A 27,712-nucleotide genomic window follows, 5' to 3' on the forward strand; every position below is an offset into this window, starting at 1 on the left:
ATTCCATTTATACAACAATGCTGGATGGACGAATTATAGATCTGGAGAGCAGATTCCAGATTGCCAATCATTAGAGACAGGGCAGAGGATGGAACTGGGGAGAAAGTCCTCTGGAAAGAGATGGTTGTGGTTACAAGAGAGCAATTATGAGGGAAAATGGTGATGCTGGAACTGTTTCAGGGCTTGCCTGTGGCAGAGGATACACGAGCCTCTTGATATGATAAAATTGTATAGAACTAAATACACACATACACACAAACAAATACAAGTGAAACTGGGGACATCTCAATTGTCTCTGTGGGGGGTATTACACCAATTTCCTGGTTGTGATCATTTTCTCCGGTTTTTGCAAGATGTTACCAGTGGGGAAAACTGAAGAATGGGAACACATGATCTGTATTATTTTTCACAACTCCATGTGCAGCTATATTTTTCTGAAAATAAAAAGTACAATCAGAAAAAAACGACCACTATCGGGGCGCCTGGGTGGCTCAGGCGGCTCAGCATCTGACTTCAGCTCAGATCATGATCCCAGGTCCTGGGATGGAGCCCAGAGTCAGGCTCAGGCTCCTTGCTCAGCGGGGAGCCTGCTTCTCCCTTTCCCTCTGCCTCTGCCTCTCCCCCCGCCCCTGCTTGTGCTCACTCTCTCTTGCTCTCTCATTCTCAAATAAATAAATAAAATCGTTTTTTAAAATTAAGAAAAGAAAAGGTTACCACTATCTTACACTAAAGATGTTGATGAATCTAGATTAAATATGCTACATGTCAAATGTATCTGTCATTTCAATCTCACCAAAACTGGGAGGAATGCTGCAACCTACTGGAGAAACGTCTTGGTCACTGCTATCCTCCAATAAAAGTGGATAGCTTGTCATCTCAGGGTTCTTTTCTGGGCTGGTCTGAGCCTTTACCAACATGTCTACAAATACAATATTTTCAAATACCGAAAGACAGGAAATCTCAAACCATGTGATTGTGTCTGGCCAAATTGTCCTTCAATAGATAATAGAGCAGACTTGTGACCACATTAACAAATGGACCTGGAGGACAGTATGCTAAGTGCAATAAACCAGAGAGTGAAATAGACAAATACTGCATGGTATCACTTATATGTGGAATCTAAAAAGAAAAAAAAAGTCAAACTCATAAAAAAAGGTGATAGAATAAATGAATGGCAGTTGCCAGGGGCCAGGCGGAAAGGGAAGTGGGGAGAGGCTGGTAAAAAAGGTATCAACTTAAAAAAAAAAGGTATCAACTTTCAGTCATAAGTAAGGCCTGAGGCTCTAGTGCACAACACGGTGACTAGAGCTGATAATAGTGCACTGTATCATCGAATAGAACTTAAGCATTCTCCCCACCAAAATATAAAAGGTAAATATACGTGAGATGGTGGATATGTTAGTGAACTCAATGGCAGGAATCATTTCACTATGTACATGTATATCAAGTCATCACACTGTATATTCTCTAAATATATTACAACTTTGTCAGTTATACCTCAATGATTGCTGAAAACAAGAAATGAATATCCAAACTATTAAAAACAACAACAAAGAATGAATGAAGGGGAAATCATGAATCCTCATACAAAGGAATGCCAAAAGTATTTGTCGCTAGCAGACTTACATTTGAAAATGGTTAAATGAAAAAAAAAAAGAAAAGAAAATGGTTAAATGAAAATCTTCTATCAGAAAAGAATGATGAAAAAACACATTTTGGAGCATTAAGAAGGAAGAAAGAACAACGAATGAAAGCAGCAGAAATCTGGATGCAGAAAAACTGAATCAATCATATGTTGCTGGTAGAAAAGTTAAATGGTACCACCTCTCTGGAAAACCATGGGGCAGTTTCTCATAAAACTAAACATGCAATTATCATACAACCAAGCATTTGCACCCTTGGGCATTCATCTAAGAGAAGTAACAATTTATGTGTACACAAAAACCTGTAAATAAACGGTCATAGCAACTTTACTTGTAATACTGAAAACCGGAAAAAGTTGAGACATTCTTCAACAGTGAACCAATACACAAACTGTGAACACCCACACCACGGAATAGTACAGAGCAATAAAAAAGAAGGAAATGCTGATACAGGCAACAAGTCAGATGACTCTCCAGGGAATTATACTCAGATGAGTGTGGTTACAAAAAGGCAAGATGAGGCATCTTCATGATGTTGATGGATATGTCCTGTATCCTGACTGTGGTGGTGGACATCAAACCCACTCATGTGATAAAATCTAATAGAACTAAACACATACACCAAAATCAATACAATTAAACTGGGGACATCTCAGTAAGATCTGTGGAAGGTATCAATGTCAGTACTCTGGTTGTGATGGCCTATCATAGTTTTGCAAGATGTTATTGTGTTATTGTTGGCAGAAATGGGTAAAGCATAAATGAGATCCCTCTGTATGATTTCTTACAACTACATGGGTATCTCAAATTACAATATCAAAACTTTAATTTAAAAAAAAGGTATCATTAGCTGACACGAAGGATGTTGACACTTCTAGTTTAAACAGTGCTACTTGACACAAGTATCATTTCAAACTCACTGGAATTGGGTGGGATGGAGAGAGATGAAGAGACAGGATTTGGGCCACGGCCATTTCCTGATGAAGTTTGGTAATTGATTGTCTGATCAATCAATTGGTTGTTTTCCAGGCTGGTTTCAGCTTCTTCCGGCATTTCAACGAGTACAGCTTTTTCAACTGCAAAAGACAAGAATGCTCAACTATGAATTCTACATTGAGTGAGATTATCTTTCAGGAAGAGGAGGGAAATAAATATACTCTCCCACAACAGAACAATTTTTAAAAATTGTTTCTAGCAGATTATTAAAAGATAGCTAAAGGAAAATCTTCTAACAGAAAGGATAGCATGAAAGAAGGAATCTTGGGGCATCGGTAAGGAAGAAACATAATAGAAAGATCAGAAATATAGATGGGGAGAAACTAGATCACCCATACATTGCTCTTGGGAATGTAGAATAGTCCAGCCTCTCCAGAAAACTGTTTTGGCAGTTTTCATAAAACTGAACATGCTATTACCATAAGACCTAGCAATTGCACTCTCCGCATTCATGACAGAGAAATGAAAACTTGTATTTACACAAAAATCAGTATATGAATATTTTTTTGTTTTTTTTTTAGTACATGAATATTCACAGCAGATCAGCTTTACTTCTAGTATCCAGAAACTTGGAAAGAAAAAACAGATGTCCTTCAATGTGTGAATGTTTAAAAAAAACTGTTGTGTATCTATACCATGGGAAACTCTCCATCAATAGGTGAGAAATTAAAACTCATATTTACCCAAAAATGTGTACACAGATATTTATAGCCACTTTACTCCTAATAGCAAAACACTGAAAAAAAAATCCAGATATCCTTCAACAGGTGAACAATCAGACAAAATGTAACATGCCCATAGCACGGAATACTATTTTCAGGAATAATAGTAATAAACTATTGATACATGCAACAAACTGGATGAGACTCCAGGCAATTAAACTGGGTGGGAAAAAAAAGCTAACCCCAAAAGGTTATATCATATGTGACTCCACTTATATAACAATCTGAAGAGACAAAATTATAGAAATGGAGAAAATATCAGATATAGCCAGGTGTTGAGGATGGGTCTTCGAGGCAGGGAAGGTAGGTGTGGTTGTAAAAAGACACAATAACAAGGAATCCTTGAGTGATGGAAATGATCTCTACCTCAACTGTGGCGGTAGACATGTGAACCCACTCATACAATAAAATTGCATAGTGCTAAATACACACAAGCACAGGGACACATATACACATACACAGATGCAAGTAAAACTGGAGGTATTTCAATAACACCTGTGAATTACATCAATGCCAATGTCTGGGTTGTAACACTGTACTATGGTTCTGCAAGGTGGTATCACTAGGTAAAATACGTAAAGCATAAACAGGATCTCTCTGTATTATTTCTTACAACTGCATTGAACCTTAAATTACATCAAAATTAAAAGTTTCAAAAAGAGCTATAGCTGGCTTGTATTAAGGATGTTGATGGATCTAGATTAAACAGCACTGCATGTAATATGTATCATTTCAAACTCACCAAAATTGGGTGGGACCAAAGCAGATGAAGAGTCAGTATCTGGGCCACTGATATTTCCCAATAAAGCTGGGTAATAGACTGTCTCAGAACTGTTTTCCTGGCTGGTTTTGGATTTTTCCGGCATTTCTATAAGTATGAATTTTTCAACTGCTGAAAGACAAGAACACTCAACTGTGAATTCTACATGAGGCAAAACTATCCTTCAGGGGGAAAAGTAAAAGAAACAAAGACATTTTGCAAAAGAAAGTCCAAAAGAATCTGTCCCCAGCAGACTTACCTGTAGAGAAAGATGAAAGGAAAATCTTCAAACAGAAAGGACAGGATGAAAGAAGGAAATGTGGTACCTCAGGAAGAAAGAACAATGGGAAGAAGAGAAATGTGGATGGGGAGAAATGTGATCACTCATACATTGCTGGTGAGAATGAAAACTGGTACAGTCTCTCTGGAAAGCTGTTTCACAGTTTCTTATAAAACTAAACACGCTATTACCATAAGATTCAACAACTGCACTCTTGGCATTCATGACAGAAACAAAAACATATCTACGTAAAAACCTGGACGTGGATGTTCATGGCAACTTTACTACTAACACCAAAAACTGGAAGAAAAACAAAACCACCAACAACAACCAATGTCCTTCAGTGGGTGAATGGTTACAAACAACTATTGTGCACTGCAACCACAGAAAAGGGAGAAAGTGCCGACATATGCAACAACCTGGATGAATCTTCAGGGTATTATGCTGACTGAAAAAACTAAACGATCTTCAAAGGTTACATACCTTAAGATTCCCTTTAGAGAACACTCTTGGAGTGACAAAATTATAGAGAGTAGTGTTTGCCAGGGGCTAGGGAAATGGGCAATGGGAAAGAAAGGGCAGCCTGGAAGAGGTGGGTGTGGCTCTAAAAATGCAGGACGAGGGGTGCCTGGGTGGCTCAGTCAGTTAAGCCTGTGATTATTGATTTCGATTCAGGTCATGAGCTCAGGGTCGCAATCTCAAGGTTGTGGGATGGAGCCCTGTGTCAGGCTCTGCACTCAGTGAGGAATCTCTGCTTGAGATTCTCTCTCTCTCTCCCTCTCCCCCTGCTCATGCACTCTCTCTCTCTCTCTCAAATAATAAATAAATAAAATCTCCTTTAAAGGGGCAAGATGAAGCATCCTGACCGCAATGGAACCATTCTGTATCCTGACTGTGGTGATGGACATCAAACCTACTCGTGTGATAAAATGAGATAGAAATAAATACAAATGCACACAAATCACTACAAATAGAACTGGGCACATTTCAATAATATCTGTGTATTGTATCAATGTCAATACCCTGGTTGTGATATTGTACTGCAGTTTTGCAAGATGTTAACAGTGGGAGAAATGGGTAAAGTGTAAAATGTACGACTTGATGTTATTTCTTACAAATATACATGCATTGAAAACTGTTTCAAAATAAAAAGTTTAATTTTAAAAATGAGCTACCACTGGCTTCTATTAAGGATATTGATGATATATCTAGATTAAACAGTGCTACTTGTAACACACACTATTCGAAACTCACCAAAATTGGGTGGAAGGCTGACAGATGAAGGACATTGGTCACTGCCATTTCTCAGTGAAGTTCCAGAATTTCTTGTCCCAGGGTTGTTTTCCAAGTTGGTTTCTGTTATCACTGGTATTTGTACAGAAAGAACATTTTTCAAGTACTTAAGAACTCTCAACTATTAATTCTATAGGTAGCAAAACTATCCTTCATTACTGTACAGGAAATAAAGACATTGTCACACGAAGAAAAACCAGAAGAACTTGTCCCTTGCAGACTTGCCCTTAAAGAAAGGCCAAAGGAAAATATTCAACAGAAAAGAGATGATCAAAGAATGGATCTTTGAGCATCAAGAAGAAAAAATAATGGAAAGAGAAGAAATAGGCATAAAGAGAAATTATATCATTTATATATTACATGTGGAAAGGTGAATGGCCTGAAAAACATTTTAGCAGTTTCTTATAAAACTAAACATGAAATTATCACATGACCCAGAATTGTGCTCTTGGGCATTCACCTCAAAAAATATACACATAAACGTAAGTGGACACAAAAAACAGTATATAACTGTTCACAGAGTTAAACTTCTGAGAGCCAAAAATTGGAAACATCCCAGATATTCTTCCATGGGTGAAGAAACAGAAACAGTTGTACATCCATAGCATGGGAGAGCTTTCAACAATAAAAAGGAAGAAACTGTTGATACATGCAACTATTGGTATGAATCTCCAGAAAATTAGGTTTAGAGAAAAAGCTATGCCCCAAAGGCTATATATATATACATATACATATATATGTATATATATATAGCATTTTATAAATATAGCATTTTATTCCATTTAAATAACAATATTCGAGTGGAAAAATTATAGAAAGGGAAATCAGTTCACTCTTCGCTAGTGTAAGAGAAAAGGATGGAGGTGGTTGAGGTCCTAAAAGGCAATATGCGGTGATGATGGAAGTGTGCTGGATCACAGCTGTGATGATCAATAAAACTGCATAAAGCTGAATACACATACACACACACACACACACACACACACACACACCTACAAATGTGGATTTAATCAATGCCAGTACTCAGTTGTACCAACTTTTAGAAGACGTTATCATTGGGGGAAATGGGTAAAACATAAACGAGATTGCTACCTAATTTCCGACAACTACACATGAATCTACAATTATTTCAAAATAAAAAGCTTCATTAAAAAACAAGCTGGCACTGACTTGCATTAAGGATGTTGGTGAATCTACAGGCCCAACTTGTAATATGTATCATTTTAAACTCACCAAAATTGGGAAGGATGAAAACGGATGAAGAGACATTATGTTGGATGAAAACGGATGAAGAGACATTATGTTGGCCATTGTCATCTCCCAATGAAGTTGGGTAATGTATTGACTCAGTGCTGTTTCCAAGGCTGGCTTCTGCTTTCCCTGGCATTTCTATAAATAAAAAGTTTTCAGGGGCTGTAATACAAGAACTGACACCCACGAATCCTATACTAGATGAAACTATCCTTCCACAAAGAAGGGGAGATAAAAACACCTCACAAAAAGATTTTGTCTCCAGCAGGCTTACTCTTACCGAAAGGTCAAAGAAAAATCTTCTATCAGAAAGGATATAAGGAAAGAAGGATTCATGAGGCATCAGAAGAAGGAACAATGGAAGGAACAGGTCAACTAATATTCGACAAAGGAGGAAAGACCATCCACTGGAAAAAAGACAGTCTCTTCAATAAATGGTGCTGGGAAAATTGGACATCCACATGCAGAAGAATGAAACCAGACCACTCTCTTTGACCATATACAAAGATAAACTCAAAATGGATGAAAGATCTAAATGTGAGACGAGATTCCATCAAAATCCTAGAGGAGAACACAGGCAACACCCTTTTTGAACTTGGCCACAGCAACTTCTTGCAAGATACATCCATGAAGGCAAGAGAAACAAAAGCAAAAATGAACTATTGGGACTTCATCAAGATAAAAAGCTTCTGCCCAGCAAAAGAAACAGTCCACAAAACTAAAAGACAACCTACAGAATGGGAGAAGATATTTGCAAATGACCTATCAGATAAAGGGCTAGTATCCAGGATCTATAAAGAACTTATCAAACTCAACGTCCAAGAAACAAACAATCCAATCATGAAACGTGCAAAAGACATGAACAGAAATCTCACAGAGGAAGACATAGACATGGCCAACAAGCACATGAGAAAATGCTCGCATCACCGGCCATCAGGGAAATACAAATCAAAACCACCATGAGATACCACCTCACACCAGTGAGAATGGGGAAAATTAACAAGGCAGGAAACCACAAATGTTGGAGAGGATGTGGAGAAAGGGGAACCCTCTTGCACTGTTGGTGGGAATGGGAACTGGTGCAGCCACTCTGGAAAACTGTGTGGAGGTTCCTCCAAGAGTTAAAAATAGATCTGCCCTACGACCCAGCAATTGCACTGCTGGGGATTTACCCCAAAGATTCAGATGCAGTGAAACGCCGGGACTCCTGCATCCCAATGTTTCTAGCAGCAATGTTCACAATAGCCAAACTGTGGAAGGAGCCTCGGTGTCCATCGAAAGATGAATGGAGGGCAGCCCAGGTGGCTCAGCGGTTTAGCGCCGCCTTAGGCCCAGGGCGTGATCCTGGAGACCCGGGATCGAGTCCCACGTCAGGCTCCCTGTGTGGAGCCTGCTTCTCCCTCTGCCTTGTGTCTCTGCCTCTCTCTCCCCCTTCCCCCCGTGTTTCTCATGAATAAATAAAATCTTAAAAAAAAAAGATGAATGGATAAAGAAGATGTGGTCTATGTATACAATGGAATATTCCTCAGCTATTAGAAACGACAAATACCCACTATTTGCTTCGATGTGGAGGGTATTGTGCTGAGTGAAATAAGTCAATCGGAAAAGGACAAACATTATATGGTCTCATTCGTTTGGGGAATATAAAAATTAGTGAAAGGGAATAAAGGGAAAGGAGAGAAAATGAGTGAAAATATCAGTGAGGGTGAGAAAACATGAGAGACTCCTCTGACTGGGAAATGAACAAGGGGTAGTGGAAGGGGAGGTGGGCGGGGGGTTGGGGTGACTGGGTGACGGGCACTGAGGAGGGCACTTGGCTGCATGAGCACTGGGTGTTATGCTATATGTTGGCAAACTGAATTCCAATAAAAAAAATTTTAAGAAAAAAAAAACAATGGAAGGAACAGAAATGTGGATTCAGAGAAACTGGATCACTCCTACGTAGCTGGCCTCAACATAAAATGGCACGTGTAGTTTCTCCTAAAACTAAACATTCAATTAACATCTAACTAGAAATTGCACTCCCTGGCATTCATGTCTGAGAAATGAAACTTCTATTTACACAAAAACCTGTACATGAATATTACAGGAGCCTTACTTCTCTAATAGTCAAACACCGGAGGGAGCAGGGGGAGAAAAATGAAAATCTGCTTCGACAGATGAACTTTTTTTTTTTTTTTGACAGATGAACTGTTAAAGTACAGCATACCTTACGGTGAAACAGCACTGACCAATAAAAAGGAAGGAACTAGTGAAACATGCAACAACTTGGTTTTATCTCCAGGGACTTACCTGGAGTGGAAAAAAGCCAATATCAAAAGGTTACATACAGTATGCATCCAACTATATAACAATTTTGAAGTGACAACATTTTAGAGAGCTAGGATAGATTGGTGGTTGCCAAGGGTTAGGGAAAGGGGAATGGGGAGAGCAAGGCCACCAGAGGGTGATGGGTACAGTGTAAAGGGGCAACACAAGTCACCATCCTGGTGACAGAGATGTTCTGTACCTTAACTATAGTGGGGGACATGCAAACCTCACGTGATAAAACTGCATGGAACTAAATGCACAGACACACAGTGAAACAAGTCAAACTGGGGACAGCTGAATAATATCTGTGGCTTACATTAACATCGATATCCTGCTTGCGGGGCAGCCTGGGTGGCTCAGCAGTGTAACGCCACCTTCAGCCCAGGGCCTGATCCTGGAGACCCGGGATCGAGTCCCACATTGGGCTCCCTGCATGGAGCCTGCTTCTCCCTCTGCCTGTGCCTCTCTCTCTCTCTCTCTCTCGCTCTCTCTTTCTCTGTGTGTGTGTCCCTCATGAATAAATAAATAAAATCTTAAAAAAAATATCCTGCTTGTGATATTTTACTGGAGTTTTACAAGATGTTACCTTTGAGGGAAATTGGGTAAGAGGTATCAGTCAATTATTTCTTAAAACTACATAGGAAACCACAATGAGATACCACCTCACACCAGTGAGAATGGGGAAAATTAACAAGGCAGGAAACCACAAATATTGGAGAGGATGTGGAGAAAGGGGAACCCTCTTGCACTGTTGGTGGGAATGGGAACTGGTGCAGCCGCTCTGGAAAACTGTGTGGAGGTTCCTCAAAGAGTTAAAAATAGATCTGCCCTACGACCCAGCAATTGCACTGCTGGGGATTTACCCCAAAGATACAGATGCAGTGAAACGCCGGGACACCTGCACCCCGATGTTTATAGCAGCAATGTCCACAATAGCCAAACTGTGGAAGGAGCCTCGGTGTCCATCGAAAGATGAATGGATAGAGAAGATGTGGTCTATGGATACAATGGAATATTCCTCAGCCATTAGAAATGACAAATACCCACCATTTGCTTCAACGTGGATGGAACTGGAGGGTATTATGCTGAGTGAAGTAAGTCAGTCGGAGAAGGACAAACATTATATGGTCTCATTCATTTGGGGAATATAAATAATAGTGAAAGGGAATAGAGGGGAAGGGAGAAGAAATGGGTAGGAAATATCAGAAAGGGAGACAGAACATGGAAGACTCCTAACTCTGGGGAACGAACTAGGCTTGGTGGAAGGGGAGGAGGGTGGGGGGGGGGTGACTGGTTGGCGGGCACTGAGGAGGGCACTAGACGGGATGAGCACTGGGTGTTATTCTGTATGTTGGCAAATTGAACACCAATAAAAAATAAATTTATTATTAAAAAAACTACATAGGAATCTACAATTATTTCATAAAACTTTTAATTAAAAAAAAAAACCTCTATGGGCTCCTGGGTGACTCAGTGGGTTAAGTGTCTGCCTTCAGCTCAGGTCATGATCCTGGAATCCCTGGATCAAGCCCCCTGCTCAGAAGGGAATCTGGCTATCCCTCTGCCCCTCACTGCTCATTCGCTCTCTCATTCTCTCTCTCTCTCTCTCAAATAAATAGAATCTTCCCCAAGAATAGCTGTAGCCAACCATACATCAACTTAAAAACCAGCTATTGCTAGTTTGCATTAAGAATGCTATTTAATCCAGATGAAAGGATGCTATTATAGTATGTGTCCCTTCAAACTCACCAAGATTGGAAAGGAGGCAGAAAGTCAACGAGCCCGGGTCTGGGCCTGAGCACCTACCTTCCCATAGGGTGGAGCCATGGGCCGAGTGTGCCACACGGAGCACTCCTTGCGGCTGGACAGTTGTAGGTGCTGCCGGAGGAGGCTGACCGGCCAAGCAATTGTGGGCACCTTCCACTCCTCCACTGACAAAGCAGGACATGGCAAGAGGAGCAACTGAGCTCTCTGGTGAGAGACTGTGCTGTAATGAATATGTGGAGACAATTTTGGGAAGTGGTGGACTTTCCCTGAGCACCTGCTCCTGCAGTTCAGAGAGCACTGCTGGCTGAAGAGCTGTTCCTACAGGGTCGGCCCTGGCCTGCACTGCTACAGATGGGCCTCCGGCTCCCTGTCCAGGGTAAGAGAACACAATGGGTTACGCTCTCCTCTTTGCTTCCTGGACTTACTTTCTATCTGAGGTATACAACTAAAACTCTTTTGTGTAAATCCAAGTGACCTCTAAACTAACACAAACATGTCATAAATTTGTGCCCATAAGAATTAAAAAGTCGTTAGGGGATCCCTAGGTGGCTCGGCGGTTTAGTGCCTGCCTTCGGCCCAAGTTGTGATCCGGAAGACCTGGGATTGAGTCCCACGTCGGGCTCCCTGCGTGGAGCCTGCTTCTTCCTCTGCCTGTGTCTCTGCGCCTCTCTCTGTGTGTCTCTCGTGAATAAATAAATATAATCTTTTATTTTTTTAATATAATCTTTAAAAAAAGAATTAAAAAGTCGATAAAAGCACAAATACCTAGTTGCTTTGCAATGTCATTTTCCACGGTTAAGGCTAAATGCCGAATTTTTATTGTATGATTTTTATTCCTCTTCGACCCAACATTTTGATTGCATTTTATACATCACGGTTACAAACGTAAAAATATTCAGCATCATGATTTCTCAAACCTAAACTTCAGTATTCCTCCAAGAGAGGTTTAAGGTCCTATGTGCTAACGTAAGTGTACACCAGCCTTGCTAATCTCAGAGGCATTAGTTCTCTCTCACTTCTAAGTGATTGGTACCTTTAGGAACGAGAGGTATATCGAAGTAGCAGAAGTGGTTTGATAATACTTACAGGATTTGGCAACAGTGGTTTCTCCCAAGGAGGTTGCATTTCTGAAACAATTCCACAAAGGTTGTCTACCTGCTTATTTGTGCTTTGAATAAGTTCTTGCAAAGCCTATTATAATAAAAACAACTATTTTAGCAATTCCTATTTCAAAAGAAAAGTAACGTATAAGAAAATATCATTAGGCCAAATTTTAATTGCTAGAAACAAAGAAAGCTCTCAGGCCCTCAGAAATGTCTCGTTTGCCACTTGATCCCTGGTTTTGGTGACACCGAGCCGAGCCAGCTGAGATAAAGAGCCCCAGCCTCCTACTCAACTACTCCATGCCATACAGGCATTTAATGAAGCTCTAAACCAGAAAGTAAACGTCCCATCATTCTTAAAGCCACCACATTTATGATGGAGTCCTTTTAGATCAACGAAAGAGCTATTTTAGGAAAGAAATCTTCAAATCTGCTAAAAGGCCAAAGAACCTCTTTCCATCTAATCATGGTGTGAATTCACAGGCAATGAGCATTCCACTCTGCAAAGAACAGTGAGCCAAATATAACAGATGTGACTTGTGACTTCAAAGTATTTTGAAATCAGGCAATCAACAACCTTACAAAACCTTCCAGGACATGTCCCCTCGCAGCCAACCAGGTATGTGACTAATAAAACCCGAGAATTCTTCAAATACTCAGAAATTTCAAAATGCTCAGAAAAAAATACACTTACACAGGAGGCCAGAACCATTTCCTCATTCATTCATTCAAATAAATAAACACGTACCGAGGGCCTACTTCCTATCAGAATGGCTTTGCTAGGTGCCAGGACTATGGACAGAAAAGGAAAAAAGGAAACAAGACAACCAACAGATCCTGCCCTAAGGAGCTCCCCGTGTTAGCTGGGGAGAGATTTCAATAAAGTGATGGGCAGCCCAGAGCCATGGTTTTCAGAGTGTGGTCTCAGACCAGTAGCACAAGTCACCCACTGGCTTGTCGGAAACACATGAGCTCCTGCCCTCCACTTACTGAATTGGGGAACTCTGAGTGGGGGCAGCTGTCTGCCCTCCAGGTGGTTCTGATGCATGATAAGCGAGACCCTCCAGCCGACAGCACTGAGGTGAACAGTGCAGGCTCTCGGGGAACACACGGGTGCAAAGACCAGAGTTCTGCTTCTCAGCTGTGTGACCTTGGGCGCGTTCCTTAACTTCTCTGTGCTTCAATTTCCTCATGTAGAGAATCGAGATGAGAAATCTCTCCCCCAGTTCCCTTGAGGACAACGTGAGGCGCAGTGGTATGGTTATTAATATTAACGTCATGACAAGAGTACTACACAACCCCTGGTCCAGTAATGCTCAATCATCCAGTAATATTCCTACTATCCTTATGCCTCTGATGGCTCTGACACAGGTAGGAATGGGAGGCTAAGTGTGCGTAGAAGAGCAAGACCTAAGCCAGGCTGGCAGTGGTGGCAGGCTTTTCAATGGAGACGTCTACACTGAGGATTAAAAGACAAGATGGTGTTCACTAGGTAAAGACGCAGGGAAGGGCAGAGAAGGCAGAAGGACAGTAGATTCAAAATTACCCAAACAGAGAGAACATCGGAAGTCAGATGTTTAGCCGGTGAACATAAATGATGTTCAAAGAGCTGGATTTTTAAGGGAAGGAGAGAGAATGCATGACAGGAAGAGAGATGGGAGGCCCAAAGAGGAGGCGGCCTTAAGCTGTGGAGGGTAGGCAGAGCAATGGAGCCAGAGGCGCAAGGTGCAGGAGCGGGCCACTCACGAACGGAGGTGTCCCAGCCCATGGAAGAGGCTCAGAGGCAGAGCAGTGCCAGCTAACTTAGCCTTAGAGAGGGAGAGGCCCGAAGGCCAGATCCCAGGCCAGTGGCTGGCTGTAGGGCCAGGAATCAGGACATGGAGGGATTTGAGCCTCACTCCCCCCTCTCCTGAAATAAGCAGCGAGGGCTGGGCTGTCTGGAGCTCGAGGGGGACAGAGAGGGAGCTGCTTCGAGCCCTGTGGACAGGCCACAGGGCAGTGGACGGGTCCCAGCAGGGCCCCCTCTGTTTCCCAGCCTGTGTAGGGCTGGGGTCTCCCTAAAGAGAACTCTGGGCAAGGACAGAAAAAGAAAAGCTGGAAGTGTGCAGCAACAGGTCTAGCCCTCTGAGGACAGGGGCTGAAGAAAGGAGAGAGCTCACACACTGGAAGAAACGGGGAGGCTCCCTGCTGGTCCGTTTCAGGGCTCTGACTTAGGGCCCCCAGCATCTCTCCTCCCCCACGCTCTGGCCCACCACATCTCATACAGTCGCTCAAAGAGAAGGCCCTGGCAGAGCCGTCCCAGCCAGGGGTGTTGTGGATGCTCACAGGAGGCAGGCCAGAGAGGGCCCTGCCTGAAATCAGAACCGTCGCCCCGACTCTGGACACCCTTCCCCAAAGACTTGACGTGTTCCCTCGAAGCCATCCACTTCTGTTCTCAATAAGAGTGATACTCACCAAAACATTCTTAGTTAGGCACCGTAGCTTGTTTTAATCAACAAACTTTGGATCTTAACACCTACTTTTTAAAAAATAAACTTTCACTACCTCTAGAGGATGCAGCTAGCAAAATTCTTGATAGTTATACTTACAAATCTCTTTCTTTAAAGATTTTATTTATTTATTCATAGAGACACACACACACAGAGGGGCAGAGACACAGGCAGAGGGAGAAGCAGGCTCTATGCAGGGAGCCTGACGTGGGACTCCATCCAGGGTCTCCAGGATCACGCCCTGGGCTGCAGGCAGCGCTAAACAGCTGTACCACCGGGGCTGCCCATACTTATCAGTCTCTACTGACATACTAACTTGTACAAAATCTCCTCATAACGATGTAAGGTATACTCTTTAAAAAAAAAAAGATGAGCTGCCATTTTCTTTCAGCTGAGATAACTTAATATGCATTTAGGCACCTACTGAATTTTATTGAAATCAGCCAATTTCCTTAGGAGAGTAAACTGGAGAAATTAAATATTGAACAACCTAGATGAAAGAGAGTTAACTACATTTGACCAGTAATGGGCTATTGGGTTTTAAGCTACAAAAGCCATATTTTTATTTCAAATTTTTCACCTAGGGATACTGTTCTAACTAGAAAATTTTAAAATGTATCACAATGGAGTGATAATCATACAGAATTTAACATGATAAAATTTCTATTAATAGCACGATGACAATGAATGAGGTAAAGAAAAAAACTTTTACTCAAAATTTTGGAAAACAATATTTAAAAGACAGAAATTTGATACCTTGTAGTGGTGTTGGAGTTTCATAGGTTGGTTTTGAGGATTTGCGTCAGAGAAACCTCCAGATGCACAGCTCTCCTATTAATATTATAAAAATAATAAGTAGTCAATGCTTAATATCACTAGGACCCAAACTAAGCATTAGAAAAAGCCATACTTTATATATTTATTTGTTTTAATTATTTTCTTTTTCATCTACATTCCAAAAGCATTCCAAAAGTCTTATAATATAAAGCAGAGATAAAAGTAAAACCAAAACCCATATTCACATGAGAATGAAACGATTAAGAGCTGACTAAATACAGGGAGAGGAAAGAAGTTATCATATAAGAACGTAGGTTCAAGAAAAGTTATTAAATATGAGTATGAACACATAGCTTATAATATATATAAAGACAGATATAGAAAAAAAGATTTATATTTATGCATGGAATAGTATCCACATATTTCCTAGCTCTGTCCACTGGGAGAGCCTAAGATCAATGACACAAGACTAGCAATGAACATATCCAGTGTCCAGGCACCATATCTAAAGGCACCAGGGCTCCTTGGAGAGAAGCAATTGCAGGGCTGGGTCAGGAAAAGTATGAATGAGCCTAGAACATCTTGTGATATCAGAAAATTTGGAAGAGCTAAAAAAAAAGTGGGGGCATATGAAAAGGCCACAGGACCCAACTGGAAGGAGCTCCCAAAAACCAAAGCTGGAAAATTTGATCAATAATATTGGATTATAAAAAACTCATACAATACAATGAATGCCCAGGAGCCCACATAGATAGAAAATATGTAACCGAATAAATGGGGTAGAAAGGACAGCCCTTCCTTACAAACAAATTCCTTTTACTATATACATAGCAATGAGGGAAATAGAGTCGCCATTTGGCAAACACCACAGTAGTGAATGTTGCAGGTAAAATCCATGTGCTATCTCAACTCAGTAGGAAGAAAACTGAGGAGAAACGGGAGATCAGCAGAGTCCCAAAGTACCTCCCACCTAAGATATTTATGAGACACAAAGGGAAAAACAGTAACTTCACAGTGGAAAAATCCAGAAGATACCATGTTAACCAAGAGATCGATTTTTTTAAAGATTTTATTTATTTATTAATAGAGACACAGATTGAGAGAGAGAGAGAGGCAGAGAGACACAGGCAGAGGGAGAAGCAGGCCCCACGCAAGGAGTCCGACATGGGACTTGATCCGGGGTCTCCAGGATCACGCCCTGGGCTGAAGGTGGTGCTAAACCGCTGAGCCACCCGGGCTGCCCAAGAGATTGATTTTAACATCACCAGTAAAAAGATATATGGACACTAGGCGCCCCTGATAAAGACTTAGTAAGGAGACAACATTTGTGTGGTGTTCTTGCCAAAAATGCATAATCTGAATCTATTCAAGAGAAAATACCAGACATACCAAAACTGAGAGACATTTTACAAAATAACTGATTGGTACACTCATCAAAAATGTCAAGGTCATAAAAGACAAGGAAAGAATGAGGAACTGTCACAGATTGGAAGAAACTGAGGAGACACAACTAAATTCGCTGTGGGATCCTGGATTGGATCCTGGAATAGGAAAAGCACAAGGGGGAGAAGAATGTTGAAATTCAAACAGGGGCTGCAATTTAGCTAATAGTACTGTGACAATGTTAACATCTTGGTTGTGAAAACAGTACTATGCTTACATAATTACCATAATTTTAAGTTATACAGTACAAGGAAGCTGTATGAAGTGTATACAAGAGAACTCTCTGCAATATATTCACACCTATTCTGTAAATCTAAAATTATTCCAGAAATGACAAAAGCTATTCAAACAGGGCACAAAACTGCCTACTTTCCTAGATAAGGAAAAGAAGGAAATAAAATGGTTAAGGCTTCACTGTCTTCTTCATTGCTACAGAAGCATAATTATTCATGAGAGAGAAATATTTCCTTCAGTTCTCAAGTTCAGAGTAACTCCACAGTACGTGAAGGCTGAAAAAGAATTTAAATCATTTTCTTTATGATAATGTGAATAGATTTGGCAATTAGCAGTTAATATTATGTAAATATCCAGAATGCGTATCTGATATGCATCCATTAATGACACTCCCAACTTCTTCCCAATCGGGTATACATGTTCTTGTCCAGGAAGGATTTATTAATATACCAAAAGGAAGTATGAAAGAAAGGAGAGAAACAGTCAGGACTTCAATTCTGCTTTCAACAAGCACCAAAGGCCGACCTTTGCCCACTGTAAATACTACAACAACACAAAAAAGATATACAGCTGACCCTTGAACAACACGGGTGTAAATTATGAGAGTCCACTTATATGTGGATTTTTTCCGAGAAATACAGTACAATACTATACACGTATTTTCTCTTCATTATGTTTTTCTCACTAGCATTCTTTTTCCTAGCTTACTTTATTGTAAGAATACAGTACATGATACATATAACACAAAATTGACTGTCGGTAAGGCTTCTGGCTAACAGGAGGCTATTTGATTAAGTTTTAGGGGAGTCCAAAGTTATACGTGGGTTTTTGACTGCGCGGGGATCAGCACCCCTAACACCCACATTGTTCAAGAGTCAACTATACTTGCTGAACTGTTTTCTCATTCACCCAATTACACTTAGGACACCAACTTAACCCCTGATGCACTTCAGGGTTGGAAGAGAGTCTTCTAGTAATCTGGCATCGAATTGCTTTAAAAGCAAATATTTCTAACCAGGAACAAAGAATCAAATGTTTTATGGCTTTTGATTTTCAAATAATCCAACAGTGACACTCTGTGGACAAAATAAGAAACACTAAAACACCTATTTTTCTCAATAAATTAGTCTCTAAGACACCTTAAATTGCTTTTTGGAATAAAACAGGGTACAAATAAGTAGACAGACAGCAAAAAAACCCCATTATATTTAGTTAGAAATCACTCTATTCTAAGGATGAATTATGGGCTATAGTAAGAATTTTAACCTAAACATACCAAGTATTTATCAGTTTCTTTGTTTTAAAATTTTATGAATCAGCCCTGCATTACCAAGTTATTAGACAGCAAAAATTGTATGAAATTATAATACAGACCACTAATTATAAAAACAATTGTGTAGTGCTTTATACTTTTCAAAGTGCTTTCACATAATTATGTCAGAAAACATGACTCTTGGTAGGCAGTTAACATTATTCCCAAAGATGAACATATGGGCTGATAGAAGTTAAGAGAATTGCCTGTACTACTTAGGTACTTACTAGTGTCCATATCCTTATATAGGTAAACAAATGCATTTTTTGTTAAGCTAGATTATATGTAGTCTAATAATCTATTTCATTCTATTTCAGAGATCGAGAAGCACAGCAGAATATGACAGAAAAGTAAAACAGTACAATTATGTCGGGAAACTAGCAATCTCTTCTAAACCTCATCTATCATCTTCATCTTCATCTATCATGATCCAGTATTTGCACTCCTGAGTCTTTACTCAAATTAAATGGAAACATACATTCACAAAACACCTCCATAATAATAATGTTCAGAGCCACTTTACTCATAATACCCCAAACTGGAAACAACCCATCAAAAGGAGAATGGATAAACAAATTAGGGACATTCATACAACAGAATATTACTCAGCAATGAATGGGAATAAAATGTTGCTACAACCAGATCAATCTCCAAAAAAGAGATGTGACACAAGAGTACATACCGTACGATTCTAATTATATAAAGTTCTAGAACAGGCAAAACTAATCTATGATGGGAAAAATATCAGAATGCTGTTTCTCCATTAATGGCATGGGGCGAGTGGGGGTGGGTGGGGACGACTTACTGGGAAGAGGCATAAGGGAACTATCTGGGATGATGCAAACGTTTTTTATCTTGATGTGGGGGGAGGTATACATATTTGTCAAAACCACTGAACTGTTCACTCTATGAAATTAAACTCAATTTTTTAAAAAAAGAAATAAAGTAGAATGAAAAAAAGAAAGATTTTCACTTTAATATACAAACCATATTATCCCCCCTTAAAGATGATCGTCCTCTTTTGTGCAAAGGGAGAAGCCCTACATCCACAGAGTTCGAGCTGTGTCTTTTCATATTTCCTAGATGGTTCACTTGTGAAACTGCTACGTCATCTAGGGCTGGTAAACCACGTTCTCCTGAAAAGCAATATATAAAAAAGTTACTTCAGAGACTTACTAGCATAATCAACTTTACAGAGATAGGTTTTCAGAAAGCCAACTCAAACTGAATTGGAGTCCTAGCTGAATTTTAGAAAGTGACGAAACAAGAATTCTCCCATTAGTGATTTATTTTTTTAAAAGATTATATTTATTTATTCATGAGAGACACACACACACACACAGGCAGAGAGAGAAGCAGGCTCCATGCAAGGAGCCCGACATGGGATTCGATCCCAGGACTCCAGGATCATGCCCTGGGCTGAAGGCGGCGCCAAACCGCTGAGCCACCCGGGCTGTCTCATTAGTGACTTAGAATAAATCCTTAAAAACTGAAGGGATGGGACACCTGGGTGGCTCAGCGGTTGGGCATCTGCCTTGGCTCAGGGCACGATCCCCGAATGCCTGGATCAAGTCCCGCATCCCCGAATGCCTGGATCAAGTCCCGCATCCCGCGTCAGGCTCCCTTCATGGAGCCTGCTTCTCCCTCTGCCTGCGTCTCTGCCTCTCTGTGTCTCGTGAATAAATAAATAAAATCTTAAAAAAAAAAAAAAAAACCTGAAGGGCTATGTTGCCACACCTAGGAATAAGAATCAAGATCAAATGCAAATTCCGAGTTGTGAAGTGAAAGGCTAGAGAGTAAATGCTGGAAACAAACGAACAAGAGAACACAATTCCTAATTGCTTTTTAAAAGCAGCCCCAAAAAGGTCTTTTACTTGGGGAGGCAGCAGGCCTCCAAATGTGTGTCAGGAGTCTTATTCTGGCTTGGGCCCCCACCAGTGTGGACCCGGCCGACCACAAAGGCACCGCCTCATCTGCCAGGTAAAAACTGGTCGAGATTCTCTCTAAAGTCACTTGAACTCTAAGATTACAATTGTTTCCATAATTACATTTTATATTAAGCCTAAGTAAGGGCAGCCCCCGTGGCTCAGCAGTTTAGCGCCTGTCTTCAGCCCAGGGTGTGAACCTGGAGACCCGAGATCAAGTCCCAAGTCGGGCTCCCTGCGTGGGGCCTGCTTCTCCCTCTGCCTGTGTCTCTGCCTCTCTCTCTGTGTCTCTCATGAATGAATACATAAAATCTTGAAATAAAACGTGAAATATTGGCCCCCAGATATTCTAGAATTCTATAGGCTCAGTTATGGTTTTGAGACGTTAAACCGCAACAAGGGAAAGACGGAATGCACTGCTGTCCCACCCTATCTGTAGGAGAGACCTGGCGGCTGGCATCACAGTGCCGGGAGGGGCGCCTTGATCCCCATCAGCCATCCTGAGCCAGGGAAGGAACAAGGGGCCGAAGGAAGGGAGGATTAACTCTCAAGTTAGATAAATGCAGGACGATATGGTGGGGGAAATGCAACGATAAAATACCTCCAATTTGAAGTGTAACCAGTTTTTAATTGATTTTTTAAAGATTTTATTTATTCCCGAGAGCCACAGAGAGGGGCAGAGACACAGGCAGAGGGAGAAGCAGGCTCCCTGCGAGGAGCCTGATGCGGGACTCGATCCCAGGACCCTGAGATCATGCCCTGAGCCGAAGGCAGACGCTCAATCACTGAGCCACCCAGGCGTCCCCAGTTTTTATTTTTTAAACTGTTTTGCTCTGATTATAAGACTAATAATGAATAATTAAGCGGGGGTGTTTTCATACACAGGAGCCTACACCGTAGTGGGAACGAGCCAACTGTTGCTACACACAGGTGAGTCTCACCACGGGAACACCGAGTAAAAGCCAGACACGAAAGAATACAGTTGTGATGTGATTTGTATTAAGAAATATGTATTTGGAAAAAAAAAAAAGAAAGAAATATGTATTTGCGGGGGATCCCTGGGTGGCTCAGCGGTTTAGCGCCTGCCTTCAGCCCAGGGTGTGATCCTGGAGTCCTGGGATCGATCCCCACGTCGGGCTCCCTGCCTGGAGCCTGCTTCTCCCTCTGCCTGTGTCTCTGCCTGCCTCTCTCTCCCTCTCTCTCTCTCTGTGTCTCTCATGAATAAATAAATAAAAAATCTTAAAAAAAAAAAAAAGAAATATGTTTTTGCTCTTCATCTGTTTGTGGCGGAGCCCCTAAAGCCCTTGGAATTGCTTAAGTGAGGAAGACTGATAAAGGTGTCTTTTGTTATTTTAATGAAGTGACCTTCGGAAAGCCTCTAGGTCACCTAAGGATGGGGGCTGGTCACCAGGGAAGCCAGCTGCGGTGAGCGGGTGGGACCTTTCAGTCCCTCCCACCGACCTTGGGGCAGGGGAGAGGCGCTGGAGGTCGATGAGCCGCCAATGGCCAGCGGCTTAATCAATCAGGCCCAGGCCCGGAAGCCTGGCTAAACCCCAGGGCACGGGCCGGGGGCGGCACGTGGCCACGTGGGGAGAGGGTTGCTCCGGGAAGCTCCGGGAAGCTCCCCCTCTCCCCACGCCTTGGCCCACGCATCGCTTCCATCTGGCTGTTCCGCGGCTATATCGTTCTCTGAGAAAGCGGCCAATCTAGTAAGTCAGACGTTTCTCCGGGTTCTGTGAGCTGCTCTAGCAAATTAATCGACCCCGAGGAGGGGCTCCCGGAACCTGTTCTAGCCACGCAGAGGCGCAGGTCAGGCCGGCAGCTGCAGGGGGGCGGGGGGCAGGCCCGGGGACTGAGCCCCTATCCGCGGAACCCGACGCTGTCTCTGGCTAGACAGGGTCAGAACGGAGTCGGGGTCTCTATTCCTTGCTGTTAGTGAGAAGCCCTCACCGCCACTACCCACGCAGTTTGGAACTGGCTCCAGGAACCTAAAACAATTGTATATGATTCGATTGTTCTTAAGCTCGAAAAGAGGCCCAAGTAATCCACGGTGGGAGATGCCAGGATTGTGCTACTTTGCAAGAGGGGCAGTGGCCGGAAGGGACGCGGGGGCTGATCCCGGGGAGCTCAGGGCCTTCTATTTCTGGGTGCGGGTGCTGGTTTGTTAACCTCGTGTGTTAACCTGGAAATTCTTTAGGCTGAATGTTTGTGATCCGTGCATATTTTTGTATGTGATAGAGGTCTATAAAAAGATCTACCTAAAAATTAAGCTTAAAAAAAATCAGAATCTAGGGACCCCCGGGTGGCTCAGTGGTTTAGCGCCTGCCTTCTCCGCCCGGGCGTGATCCCGGGGTCCTGGGATCGAGTCCCACGTCGAGCTCCCTGCGTGGGGCCTGCTTCTCCCTCTGCCTGTGTCTCTGCCTGTGTGTGTGTGTGTGTCTCATGAATAAACAAGTAAAATATTTTTTTTTAAAAATCAGATTCTCTGAGGATGGGGCCTTATCCTCAATATTTATTTAAAGTTTTGCAGGTGGTTTCAATGGGTAGTCAATTCAGAGTAACTTAGATGTACAGATAACTGCAGTGCAATAGTTTTTCTCATTATCAGTAAAGTGAATTACCATGTAAAAATCGCTAATTTGGTAGGTGAGAGTTTAAAGCCTGTATCTCATCTTAATTTGCATTTCTCTTGTTACTACTGCAGTTGAATATTTTCTGAATGTTTTCTATCTATTAAGATTTCTTGTTCTGTGATCTGTTATTTTTCACGTCCTCTGCTCATTGCCCTCTTGGAGTTTCAGTATATTCTGTCCGATTTGTAGGAGGTCCTGCTGTCTTAAGAGTAACAACCCTCGAGGCAGCCCTGGTGGTGCAGCGGTTTAGCGCCGCCTTCAGCCCAGGGCGTGATCCTGGAGACCCGGGATCGAGTCCCACATCAGGCTCCCTGCATGGAGCCTGCTTCTCCATCTGCCTCTCTTTCTCTTTGTCTCTCATGAATAAATAAATAAAATCTTTAAAAAAAAAAAAAGGAATGGCATAGGGGTAGCTAGGTTCCTATGGTAGTTCCTCAGAGTCTATTGAATGCAGTTACCAGTGAGGAAGTATGAATGTCCCATAAGTTTATGGGAAATAGTCAAATCACAATCAAAGAAATGCAAATTAAAATAAGACGATGCCATTCTAAAAAAAAAAGAACAACCCTCAAAAATGCCTATTTTCAGCAAGATTTTTCTAAAGTGGTGATGTGATTTTGAAGTCTGATAGATATGTTTGAGATTGGGAGGAATTCTGTTCTTATTTTAGCAAATTCATTAATATTTTTATGATACCTTGAACTGCTGTTACTCTCAATCTTTCACTAGGAATAGAAAAACATTCAACTAGATTTCTGCCTAGTTTTCCATACTTCCATCCATTAGATATTCAACTCTTTAATCCATCTGGAAATTATTTAAGTGTGTGATGTGAGGTGCAATCCCATGGGCTTTTCCCCCCAACAGTTAAGCATCTGTACCAGCATGATTTACTATCTATGCTTCTCTTATTAAAATACTAAAGTATATTAACTCCAAATTCTTTGTTCTTTTTATGAGCTTCCTGCTGCATTAAATCTGGCTCCTTATTTCAAAACTAGTACCATCATATTTTAATAATTGTACTTTTAAAATATTGTAGTGTTTGATATGGTAAATTACCACCTCTTCCTTAACCAGATTTTCTCAAGATTTCTTTTTTTTTTTAAGTTATATGAGAGTGTTTTTTCTCCTCTAGGACAATTTGTGTCTCTCCACTTACTCAAGCCTTATTTTATGATCTTCATTAAAGTATTTGCTTCCCTTTCATACAGGTTCCACTATTCCTACTCATTTATTCCTTAGAATTTTTAATACTCAGTTGTAGCCATTATCAACTGGGTTTTCTTCCAAACATATATATATATATACTTTTTAAGTAGGCTCTATGCCCAACATGAGGCTTGAACTCACAACCCTGAGACCAAGAGTTGCATGCTCTACCCATTGAGCCAGCCAGGTGGCCCGCCCTATCTATATATTTTAATTGCTTGATGTTGTATATGAGAAAACAATTTGTTTTTATAACTTAAAACATTTTTATCTAAAATGGCTCAAGAAAAAATAGAAAATCTCAACAGACCTATCACAGGTAAAGAGATTAAATTAGTCATCATAAACCTCCCAACAGAGAAAAGGCCTGGCCCAGAGAGCTTTACTGGTGGATCTACCAAATATTTAAAGAAGAATTAACACCAACATTTCTCAGCTTCCTGCAAAAAGCTAAAGAAGAGGAAACACTTCCTAATTCATTCTATGAGGCCAGAGTTACCCATACCAAAGCCAAAGCCAGATAAAGACATTACAAGAAAAGAAAATTACAGACCAATATCCCTTATGAATATAGATGCAAAAGTCCTCAACAAAATATTATCAAATCTAATCCAACAGCAAATTAAAAGGATTATTCAGGGAACCCTGGGTGGCGCAGCGGTTTAGCGCCTGCCTTTGGCCCAGGGCGCGATCCTGGAGACCCGGGATCGAATCCCACGTCGGGCTCCCGGGGCATGGAGCCTGCTTATCCCTCTGCCTGTGTCTCTGCCTCTCTCTCTCTCTCTCTCTGTGTGTGTGACTATCATAAATAAATAAAAATAAAAAAAAAAATAAAAAAAAAAAAAAAAAAAAAAAAAATAAAAGGATTATTCACCATGACCAAGGGGGATTTATCCCAGGAATGCAAGGGCAGTTCCACAAAAGAAAACCAATCAACATAACAACATAACACATCACATTAATAGAACAAAGGGAAAAAATATGATATGTATATTTTATCACAATAAAAAATTACCTGGCCACCTTTTCAGAAATCATTTATTCTAAACTTTTGCATCAGTTAGAAAGATAAAAGGGATCAGACTATGTAAGTACTGTCCTGCAACCTCTTTTTTTTTTTTTTTTTTTTTACTAAACATGTATTGGTCTTTCCAAACTAATACTTTTACATATAATGCAACCACTTTAACAGCTTCTTAATTTCCTATCATGGGGATACCTGGGTGGCTCAGGGGTTGAGGTGCCCGCCTTCAGCCCGGGGCGTGATCCTGGGGACCCGGGATCGAGTCCCGCGTCGGGCTCCCTGCATGGAGCCTGCTTCTCCCTCTGCCTGTGTCTCTGCCTCTCTCTCTCTGTTCTCTCATAAATAAATGAAATCTTAAAAAAAAATTTCCTATCATGCAGGAAGGCCATGATTCATTGAACTAGTCCCTAATTCATGGATATTCAAGTTACTTCTCAAGTTGGGTCATGCAAAGAACACTGCTAAACAGTCTTGCACGTCTGCAAGTAGTTCTATGGGATAAATTCCTAGTAGAAATGATAGGTCAAAGGGTATCTACATTTGAAAAGTCTCCCCTAGTTCTCTCCCACTAAAGAGAGCTGTTGGAATCAGCCAGATGTTCTGTAACGCTAAGAAAGTATTCTGCTGGTTCTGCATGCAGTTTTAAAACCAGAACAGAGGATAAGTGGTATCAAAACTTTTTGGCATCAGTTAGATCAGGGGTTGGCAAACTAGAGCCTACAGACCAAAGCCACCCTGCCGCCTAATTTTTACATAGCTCACAAGCTAATAATGGTTTTGGGTTTTTTTGTTTGTTACATTTTTTTTAAGGATTTTATTTATTTATTCATGAGAGACACAGTGAGAGAAAGGCAGAGACACAGGCAGAGGGAGAAGCAGGCTCCATGCAGGGAGCCCGATGTGGGACTCGATCCCGGGTCCCCAGGATCACACCCTGGGCCAAAGGTGGCACTAAACCACTGAGCTACCCGGGCTGCCCTACATTTTTAAATGATAAAAAAACAGGGGCACTTGGCTGGCTCAGTCAGTAGAGTGCTCTTGATCTTGAGTTAATGAGTTTGAACCCCACATTGGGCACAGAGCTTACTTTAAAAAAAATTAAAATATAATTGTATCTGAAGCATACAAAAGTTGAGTAATTCATAAAAATGTAGAGTAAATATAAAATATCAAAAAATAATTTAAAAAATAATTTTAAAACAAAAACAGAATATTTCATGAAATGGAAAAATGATAGGAAATTCAAATTTCAATGTTCATAAAGTTTTACTGAAACACAGCCACACTCAATCTGTTTATATATCAGCTGTTTTCTTACTTCAACAGCAGAGCTGAGTAGTTGTAACAGAGCCTTTATAACTGAAAAACCTAAAATATTTACTGTCTGGCCCTTAACAGAAACAGTTAGTTTATCTCCAATTAAAGCAATAGCATTTTTAAAGAATAGGAAGTCCAATTCTCTAAACAAAAGGCAAAGAACAAATTGTCATATAGCTACCAAAGAAATGTTCCAAGGGGTTAATGTCTCTTGGCTCTATGTGTGAGGAGGTAAATGGCTTTGCATTTCATTACTGTGACTGAGAAGCAACCATTGGAAAGACAAGTAGTTACAGGACTTCTGGTTACAAGACTCCACTTTCTAGGGACTCTTTTTTGGGTACTAATGTCAATGGTGCTGCATTTTTTATTTCAAGTTCCAATTGTTTATTGCTGGTAAATAGGAAAGGGATTGACTTTTGCATATTAACCTTGCATCCTACAAGCTTGCTATAATTGATTATTAGTTCCGGGAGTTTCTATTGATTCTTTAGATCTTCTACATAGACCATCATGTCATCCGTTCCATGGACTCTTGATCCAAGTTGTTTTTCTCATAAATTGTTTTTTCTTTGTCACCAAATAGTTCCAATTATAGTTGCCAGGTTTAATAATTTTTCAGAGACAGAGAATATATTCTCCCGATGCTTTCTAAGGCTACCTTCCCATCCCCATAGAGCAAAAATGGAAAAGGAGACATGACAAAGCTTAAATGAAGAGAAAATGCAAGTACATGTAAACATTGTGACATTACCATGAAGCTTGCCCTGATAATAACTGACTAATGTAAACGTTATAGGAATATTTAAGCAATTTACTGAATATCAGGATGTGGGAGCAAAATTTTGCACAGGAGGAAGTACAACAAAATTACCATTTGTCACTTGGGATTGCTGCTGATAGTTATAATTGCTGGCTTGAACATTCGGTTCTATGGTCAACATGCCATCAGCGGATAATGTGTTCTCAGTAGGTTCTGTTTCGGTAGGTTCTGTTTCAGAATCTTCTACTATCACAACATTAATATCATCATCGTCATCACTGTTATCTTCAATAGTTATAATAATAAAATCTAGGAATAAGCAAAGAGAAAGTTAAGATACCACACAAAATAATCTGTTTCTGGAGGAAACCACTTTATAAAGTTATGGAGTGTTTAAAAAACGTTTTAGCTGAAAATACACTAAATATTTTCATGTCTCTAATCTCTGCAGGTTAGCT

The 27,712-nt window shown here is 40.9% G+C and overlaps 1 protein-coding gene across 1 annotated transcript in view; it reads right to left on the minus strand.

Annotated features, from left to right (window-relative positions):
- The window catches only part of BEND2 (BEN domain containing 2), a 60,651-nt gene that overhangs the window by 29,261 nt on the left and 3,678 nt on the right, over positions 1-27,712 (minus strand). The window contains exons 2-10 of the mRNA XM_038586951.1: positions 27,366-27,563; positions 19,368-19,516; positions 15,371-15,445; positions 12,109-12,213; positions 11,062-11,389; positions 6,928-7,083; positions 5,656-5,766; positions 4,104-4,253; positions 2,564-2,719 (exon numbers count right to left, since the gene is read on the minus strand). Coding sequence (XP_038442879.1) covers positions 2,564-2,719; positions 4,104-4,253; positions 5,656-5,766; positions 6,928-7,083; positions 11,062-11,389; positions 12,109-12,213; positions 15,371-15,445; positions 19,368-19,516; positions 27,366-27,563 — 1,428 coding nt within the window. The remainder of the gene's footprint in view (positions 1-2,563; positions 2,720-4,103; positions 4,254-5,655; positions 5,767-6,927; positions 7,084-11,061; positions 11,390-12,108; positions 12,214-15,370; positions 15,446-19,367; positions 19,517-27,365; positions 27,564-27,712) is intronic.

This window comes from Canis lupus, chromosome X, assembly GCF_011100685.1.
Source record: "Canis lupus familiaris isolate Mischka breed German Shepherd chromosome X, alternate assembly UU_Cfam_GSD_1.0, whole genome shotgun sequence".
NCBI lineage: Eukaryota > Metazoa > Chordata > Mammalia > Carnivora > Canidae > Canis > Canis lupus.